The sequence below is a fragment of the Homarus americanus genome, unplaced genomic scaffold (assembly GCF_018991925.1).
Source record: "Homarus americanus isolate GMGI-L3 unplaced genomic scaffold, GMGI_Hamer_2.0 scaffold36970, whole genome shotgun sequence".
NCBI lineage: Eukaryota > Metazoa > Arthropoda > Malacostraca > Decapoda > Nephropidae > Homarus > Homarus americanus.
The window spans coordinates 3,598,875-3,608,112 of record NW_024740094.1 but is presented as its reverse complement, the minus strand read 5'-3'; the positions used below and the strand labels follow the sequence as shown (position 1 = coordinate 3,608,112).

General features: G+C 39.5%; 1 protein-coding gene across 1 annotated transcript; it reads right to left on the bottom strand.

Annotated features, from left to right (window-relative positions):
* Window positions 1-274: 274 nt before the first annotated feature.
* LOC121875165 lies at window positions 275-1,661 on the bottom strand. Its single transcript, XM_042379601.1, has 4 exons — window positions 1,528-1,661; window positions 1,252-1,420; window positions 1,059-1,129; window positions 275-748 (listed from the first exon to the last, which is right to left on the bottom strand). The coding sequence occupies exons 1-4, from the start codon at window positions 1,528-1,530 to the stop codon at window positions 653-655; spliced, it is 339 nt and encodes a 112-aa protein (XP_042235535.1). The 5' UTR covers window positions 1,531-1,661; the 3' UTR covers window positions 275-652.
* Between the last annotated feature and the right edge of the window lie 7,577 nt (window positions 1,662-9,238).

Here is a 9,238-nt window from a genome sequence, read left to right as displayed (position 1 = left end):
CATTGTCATCAACCTGTAGGAGGAACCCGTAGCGTTATGGTTGTTGCACCTGTTAATAAATGTTTTAGAAATTAAGTGGGAGTAGTGTGTCCTGGTAAGGTATTAATCCGCAGCCTGGACATAAACCTGGACACATGTCTGGACACAAGCCTGGACACAACCAGTCGTGTTTTGTTGTTACCTTATCAGCTGATCTACAACTCCCACCCATAACATTGATTTCATGATACAATGCCGCTCATAATATGTGTTCGTGGAATTGAAACTTTTGAACTGACGGCAACAACTTTATTGTAAGAAGATTAACTTCTCTCTAATGAACATGAAGCAAATACAACAAACTTGAAGAGCATCACTAGAACATAATAACAGCAATAATAATACGCAGTTCATATAACACAAGTGTAACATTTGGTGGTATTCAAGTGGATCACGTTCCACTTACAAGTTCCATTTCGAGACAACTAAATTGTTCCTTCTTGCCTCGCGCTTCTGCCCCAAAAGAACTTTCTTGAGAACTGCATTACTGGGCGGGCAGGTACGTCTGGTGCTGCTGAGTGCTCGTATTGGTGTTGTTTATATGGTCAGTGTTTTAGGTGTGACGCCGAGATGGGCAGCGGGTAGAACAGTCGGTGTGATGTTGTGCAAGGAGTTAATGGGGAAGTGGAGCCTTGCAGGTGTGGTGCTCCAGACAGGCGTCATAGCAGCATTTTTCGTTGTTGGGACAATAGTCATCATGACCACATCTCTGTTCAGGTGTGAGAACGATACATTAGAATATTGTAATATTTACCATTCACTTACTGAACAATAACTATATTTAAGATAAAATATTCGTGATAATCTTCACATTTTATGTAAAACAAGACACAACTTAATGTTAAATATGACATTTAATTTTTTTTTTCAGATAAATTTGGTGCCCTTTTGGGTTTATTCTTAAGAAAACTTGTTAGATTAAAATAGAGTGACGCTAAGCTTAATAAAATTAGTAAATTTTATAGAAAAGTTTCATAAAAATGATGAAATAAAGTTAAATAAAGTCATAGTAAACTTACGATAGGAGTGACCGGTTTCCTCTCGAACCTGGCGCAGAAGGAATGCTTTATACATCTGCCAGGGTTTCCCTCTAAAGGAAGAAAATAATGAAAAGTTATAAAATATGTTCTAAATAAGTATATTTCAGAAATATGTTATTCATCAAGTTATATAATCATGTACCAATGTATAAAAACAGTAATTTACACTGACGTGGATTTGTATTTTCGATAATGTTATTGTTTGAATTAATGCAGCAGTAGGAGGCACCGGCGTTGACATCATTTGGGTAATTGCACCAGAAGACACAGCTGGGAGTGTTAGGGATGATGCTACTGCCAAGGGCCACCGTCACGACGGTCATCACTACCAACAGGCGCAGCTGTGGGTACACCTTACATTACCTCAAGTACAATTATAACTTGATGGATGACTAAAACAGGACACAAGTAAAACAAAATACATGACAAAAGTCATGTTGTCACTGACCATTATGGATGGCAGGAGGCGTTGGGGGAGCTGTGTAGGAGATGAGGTTGTCAGGCCAAGTGTGACTCCCTGGACCTCGCTCCCTTATATACGCGCCAGGTTCTCCTCCGCTGAGACGAAGGCTGGACTAAGACCACAGAATTTTTTTTGGAAACTGTAATATATTATTAATATCACTTCACCTTTTGGACTCTTGTTATGTACACTCGCACCAAAAAATATCGGTGCAGGGTGAGATCAACGAGTTCCGAAACGATACGTATACACTGTGATATGTCGGGAGGGATGGAAAGTGTATCCTCATAACCCTCCCCCCCCTCCACTAGGTGTTGCCATATGGCTGACAATCAGTGTTCTTTGTTTCCTCTTTTCGGATTGTTACTTTGTGTCGACTGAATGATGAGCTAGGGTTCGGTCTCGGTGAACGTGGGTATAAAACAGAAGCAATATGAAGCAGTAGAGATCTACACATGCCAGACGACATGGAAACCTCAGTAGTACAGGGGCAAAGCCAAACAATTGTGCATTTTATGAAGAAAGCATTAACTTTGGCACAGATATTGAGTAATACATGGTGAATATTTTCAGATATGGAACCACTAGAAACTCAACCTCTGTGGGCACCATTTTGAATTTCAAGATGGCCGCCGTTCAGGATACGCTAAACTATGTATTTCTGTTTTTACTGTTGCATATTTCATTCCTATGCATCAATATACATAATCCGGGTTACGAAAATCATTTGTGATAGTTTTCGAAGTTTATTACAATGAAAAAGACAAGTAAACGCATTACACTGGAAAATTAACATACATGTCTTCAAGGCATTCTCTTACATATGAATGGAATTGTTCTCGTCCAAGCTTGACAACATTTTGCACACTCATCACGGCTTTTGGACACAAGATTTCCTTTGTATGAAGAACCATTATGTCAGCAATTTCTTCTTCAAATGGGTTTCCCATTTCTTCTATGACAAGTGTAAGTGCTTTCACATCCTGAAGAAACTTGTCCTGCGTCGTGTTGGTTTGCTCATGATGGTGGAAGTTAGCCTTGGTTTGCTCAGCTTTCTGCGATGATTCAAATTCAGCCAGTTGACGTATTATGGGTTCATCGAATGCCTCTGAACCCCCTTTTCTTTCTTCCTATAGCCTATTATTTCTTTATGCTTCGCAGTATTTGACGGTCTCACAGGACCAAGACAGTAACGTGGTGAAACCTGAATTTTTTTCCTGGATCCGCCCCTGATTTATAGCGGCCACTCAAATCCAGTATCGAATGGTTCCATATCTGTAAATGTTTATATATCATTACTCCATCGCTGTGCCAAATTTGGTGCTTTCATCATTAAATGCACAATTGTTGTGAAAATTGTAGCTATGCCGCTCCACTACAGAGGGAACAAGAGGAGCTATCATTGCCCTTCATAACGAAGGGTTTGGCGTCACAGATATTAGCCGGCGGGTTGGTGTCCACAGGAACACCGCTGCACGATGGATTCGGCGATACCTCGAAACTGGTGCTACAGACGACAGGTCTCGGAGCGGCCGTCCACGCTGCACCACCCCTCAGGATGACCAGGTTGAGTGGTTTATTTGGTAGCATAAATTAATGTGGCAATATTCACAAGTATCACAAATAATTTTGTTAACAGGGAGCTCCTCATATTTCATACTGTCTATTTATCACTTCCCGACCTCATTTATAACGGTTTGTTTCACTTGACCAGGCCATAGTAGCTGCTCAGCAGGATTACAGGGCTGCCAACATACGGCTGGAACAACTCGCCTTTCCCAATACCTATCGTCACTGGTCTCAAATTGTTCACACTACAGTATGCACCGATACTTTTTGTTGCGAAGAGAAAGGGAGTGAAAAAACAAAGAAGTAAAATAGTTACATTACACAAGTAAAATTTCCAGAAACATTAGGTAACACACAGCCTCCAACTGTCCCAAGTTACATAACTGAGTGAACCATTAAGCTTTATATGTACACTCAAATATGGCAGATACCTGTTCAATCTTGTTCAATTTGTATGAGCTACTGTGTGCACTTGCAATGTTTATAAAAAGCCATAACATAACCACATCAGGTACAGTAGCCAGTTCAGGTACAAAGCTTTTCCTCTATTGTCCAAAGGCAAAAAGGCATAAGGGTTGAGTGTAAATGGGACTGCCCAGCCCTGACCCTCATCTCTCGCTGAAATTTCTACCTTCTGGCTATATTAAATGATAAATACTTTGGCATACATAAAAAATAGCAATAAATACACTCTATGACGTAGTTTATAATGATGTAATGATTCAAAATAGCAGTTTACCTGTCGTTTGGGAGGCATCTTGAGGCAATAGGTCCTTCTCCTCTTGCCAGCTGATGTTGTTTTTGTTTTTTCTCTGTCTTTTGTTTCTCTTCTTTATTCTTAGTTATTGGCATCTGTATCTATAATATTGGTATGTAATTCTTTTTTCCTATTTCCGTGGAGGACATTGTTACTATATTTATAATATATGTTAATATTATTGTCCGTGAGGTGGTATAATTGGTCGAGTTTGTCTAATTCAAAGACTATATAAGATAGTCTTTGGTCTAATTCCTTGTTATAGATAATTTGCTTTCCTTAACTTTCTAAATTAATTAGATGAGTTAATTTTGGGGTTTATACTAATTTATGCTGAACCACATTTTGAATATTATTTATAGTTTATCTACATTCTTGAGATGTGCCAATTTATTTGGTTGTTAATTAGCTATTGTTAACCTCGTAGGAATAATTAAACATAAGAATTAATATTATAGGAGAGTTGCCAGATTATATCACTTATTCATGAAGTTATTGATCATTGGGTTAATATTTTTCTTTACATATATTAGTTTGTTGTTTTCGGTGGTGTGTGGTCCGTGATAAGTCTGAAGCTCGAGTGTTTTATCGTGTTTTAATGCGAGTGTTTGGAGGTATATTGCAGTGATCAGTGATAATGAAGGGAGTAATTCCATTCTGCAATCTTCCCGCGCACTTGGAATCTATCAGAGGATATTGAAAATTGGTCTAAATTTTAAGCCATGAAGTGTGTGTGTGTGTGTATGTGTGACCTAGAAATATAATTATTGATAATGCACAACCCATTGAACATCTGCATCATTTCTTGACCGATGACATTGTGAATAAGGTAGTGAAAGAAAGACATATCTGTGCGGGATGAGTCCTACCAGAGAAACATGGGGACTAGGTCGTTTGCGAGAAGCGTCATTGAAGAAAAGTATCTTAGTATTGTGTAAACTATTGTTTCCTAAGAAAAAAAATCACGAGATTCAGCACACACACTTGTAAATAAAATGGAAGAAGGCAGTTTATAAAAAAAAAAAAAAAAAAATATATATATATATATATATATATATATATATATATATATATATATATATATATATATATATATATATATATATATATATATATATATATATATATATATATATATATATATATATATATATATATATATATATATATATATATATATATATATATATATACTGTATATATATATATCACAGGATGACTAAAAGATATCAATAACACCGCATTAGCTACAGGAACAATACTAGCCACAATAGGGAGCATGAGGCGGTGAACGAGGAAGAGTGTGAAAAAAATAGTGTTGCGGCATACGAGGTGATGACGGTTCCTGGAAGATAGTGGATAATGACGTCATGGGGCAGGGCACTCACTCCCCGGGGCTAATATTTAGGAAAACAAGAGACGAAAGCTGCACTAAGAACAAATATTTTTTTTTTTTAGAAACTGTACTATATTATAAATGTCACTTCAACCTTTTGTACTATTTGTTATGTATATCCAGGTTTAAGAAAGCGTTAAACCTTACGAAGGGAAAGAGAGTGAAAAAACAAAGAAGGAAAATAGTTATATTACAGAAGTAAACATTTCCAAAAACATTAGGTAACACAGCCTCCAACTGTCCCAAGTTTCATAAATGAATGACCCAACTCTCATGGTGCATTGCAATTCTATTTGGGTTCCGAGGTGCTCCAACGACTGGCAAAGACCAAGCAGTAAACTGGTGCCGTCACCCACAGCAACTCACCAAGAGGGATTAGAACGTTTATAATAGCATAGTTTATACTACAGAATATTTATAAGCACTTCAACGGACATTACTCTACCATGTGCATATGTTGATTCAGTATATGTCCGTCCCAGTAGACGCCACCACCTGACTCTTCATTACTGGGATATGGTCTGACCATTATATGTGGGCCACTTACATGAGGTGTGGTCAGTTATGTGGGCCACTAACATGAGGGGGGGATCAGTTATGTGGGCCACTAACATGAGGGAGGATCAGTTATGTGGGCCACTAACATGAGGAGGGATCAGTTATGTGGGCCACTAACATGATGGAGGATCAGTTATGTGTGCCACTAACATGAGGGGGGATCTCTTATGTGGGCCACTAACATGAGGGAGGATCAGTTATGTGGGCCACTAACATGAGGGGGGATGAGTTATGTGGGCCACTAACATGAGGGGGGATCAGTATGAATTAACATGAGGGGAATCATTTAAGTGAGCCACTAACATGAGGGGGGATCAGTTATGTGGGCCACTAACATGAGGGGGATCAGTTGTTTGGGCCACTAACATGAGGGGAGGATCAGTTATATGGGCCATTAACATGAGGGGATCAGTTAAGGGCCACTAACATGAGGATCAGTGATGTGGGCCACTAACATGAGGAGGGATCAGTTATGTGGGCCACTAACATGAGGGGATCAGTTATGAGGGCCACTAACATGGGGGGCCATAACATGGGGATCAGTTATTTGGGCCACTAACATGAGGGGATCAGTTATATGGGCCATTAACATGAGGAAGGATCAGTTATGTGTGCAACTAACCTGGGGAGGATCAGTTTTGTGGGCCACTAACATGAGGGAGGATCATGTGGGCCACTAACATGAGGGAGGATCAGTCATGTGAGCAACTAACATGAGGGAGGATCAGTTATGTGGGCCACTAACATGAGGGAGGATCAGTTACCACTAACATGAACATGAGGGAGGCTCAGTCATGTGGGCCTAACATGAGGGAGGATGAGTTATGTGGGCCACTAAGGATCAGTTAATTATGTGGGCTAGTAACAGGAGAGGATCCACTAACATGTCATGTTGGCCACTAACATGAGGGAGGATCAGTTATTTGGGCCACTAACATGAGGGATCAGTTAAGATATGTTCGCCTCTAAAATAAGGGGGATCAGTGATGTGGGCCACTAACATGAGGAAATGTTATATGGGCCACTAACATGAGGGATTAGCCAAGTGGGCCACTAACATGAGGGGATCAGTTATGTGTGCCACTAACATGAGAGATCAGTTATATGGGCCACTAACATGAGGATCAGTTATGTGACTAACATGATGGAGGATCAGTTATGTGGGTCACTAACATGATGGAGGATCAGTTATGTGGGCCACTAACATGAGGAGGATCAGTTATGTGGGTCACTAACATGAGGGAGGATCAGTTATGTGGGCACTAACATGATGGAGGATCAGTTATGTGGGCCACTAACATGAGGGGGATCAGTTATGTGGGCCACTAACATGAGGGAGGATCAGTTATTTGGGCCACTAACATGAGGGAGGATCAGTTATGTGGGCCACTAACATGAGGGGGGATCAGTTATGTGGGCCACTAACATGAGGATCAGGGGCCACTAACATGATCAGCTATGGGCCACTAACATGAGGGGATCAGTTATGTGGGCCATTAACATGAGGATCAGTTATGTGGGCCACTAACATGGGGGGGATCAGGGGATCAGTTATGTGGGCCACTAACATGAGGGGGGATCAGTTATGTGGGCCACTAACATGAGGGGGGATCAGTTATGTGGGCCACTAACATGAGGGGGGATCAGTTATGTGGGCCACTAACATGAGGGGGGATCAGTTATGTGGGCCACTAACGTGAGGGAGGATCAGTTATAATTATGTAGCTCTAGGACATATGCGGTTACTTCACTGCTTAACCTCCCAGTCAGTACCCTCATCGTCTTGTTTGTATTGGACACTTCCCCGTACCTTATACTGTATGTGGTTTATTATTGTTATTATTATTATTATTATTATTATTTTTATTATTATTATTATTATTATTATTATTATTATTATTATTATTATTATTATTATTATTATTATTATTATTATTATTATTATTCACAAGTGTTACAAATATATTAAGGTTGATTTTCTGTCTTGATCCAGAGAAAATTTTCTTGATAATCTTCACATTTTCTGTAAAACAATAAGACACATCTTATTGTTAAATATGACATTAAATTTTTTGTGCAAACAAATTTGGCGCCTTTTTGGGTTTATTCCTAAGAAAACTTGTTAGAGTAATATACAGTGACGCTAAGCTTAATATAATGAGAACATTTTATTTTATAGTTTTATAAAAAAAATACGAAATAAAAGTTAAATAATATAGGAGTAAACTTAGGATAGGAGTTCCACTGAACCTGGCGCACGTGGTATGAGTTATATAATCTACCAGGGTGTTCACTCTAGGGTGCTTGTTAGTGTTGGTCAAGAGGAGGTGTAATTAAGGATGTTTTATTTGTTTATTGTTTAGTGTACAGTAGTTGTGGCTCTTGAGGGTTATAGAGAAGGCTTTTAGGCCACCAGTTGTGTGATCTTGTGGTGTCCTCTGTGATTGGTTTGGTTAGTGGGGGACATGTCATCCAGTGTATTCAGATCGATCGTGGGTCTCGTTTGCCAGATGTTGGTTTTTGGTAACATATAATTGGATACTTCCCTCTCAGTGATCATGCAGAAGTTTGTTATTTGAAAGATCTTACTCCAAAAAGATCAAAATTCCGGTTCTTGTTCGGTTGGATCTGTTAATTTGACATGATTACTGTTTACTATATACAGTAGTTTGACTCGTTACTGAAGGTTCCCATTAAGTGCTTTATTTTCTGCCAGAACTGCTTCGGTTTATGGTAGTTTTCTTCCGTTTCTGAAATCAGCTTCTGCCAGTTCCTGTTGTATGATAATTTTGAAATGTTTTTAAGCTGTTCGTGTATTATGTTGTATAGCCGTCTGTGTTCTGGTGTCCATCCTTGTTGTGTGATTAGTTTAATTAGGTTGCTAAGTTGTGTCTGTATGATTCTTGATTGGTGTGAATATTGAGGATGTGGTAATGTTCGGTAAGTGGTCTTGGGTATGTTGTGTTCCATGGCCTGGCTAACGTGCTCGTACCATGTGTCCAGTGATTGGCCTATTAGAGAAGTGTGCCTGTTGTGTAATTGTGTGGGTTGCGGGTTGTTTTAATTCTTGTTTGAAGTTTTCCCAGTTAACCCGGTTATAGTTGAATCTTAGCCTGGCTGGGGTCTGAATTGGGGCTGTGGAGAGTGTGGCTATGATAGGGAGATGATCACTTGTGGATATTGGGCCGGGTTCGAGTAGTATGTTTAAGTGGTGGTGTTGACTTGTTAAAACCATGTCTGGGTATACTGTGTGGCCTGCTCTAATGTTCGTGGGGAATTCCGGTCCGAGGTGTACCATGTTGTCGTGGCTCACTAGTGTGTTCAGGACCTGGCCTACTGCGTTGTTGGTATGGTGTCCTAGTATGCTGTGTCTAGCGTTGAGATCACCCAGAAAGTATGCAGGTATATTCCTCTTC

Excerpts from the sequence above, each read along its gene's own strand:
- LOC121875165 (XM_042379601.1), bottom strand. Across the intron at positions 1,130-1,251 it reads TATCGAAAATACAAATCCAC|AGGGAAACCCTGGCAGATGT; the intron begins GTCAGTGTAAAT and ends TTCTTCCTTTAG. Across the intron at positions 749-1,058 it reads GGAAACCGGTCACTCCTATC|AGATGTGGTCATGATGACTA; the intron begins GTAAGTTTACTA and ends ACACCTGAACAG.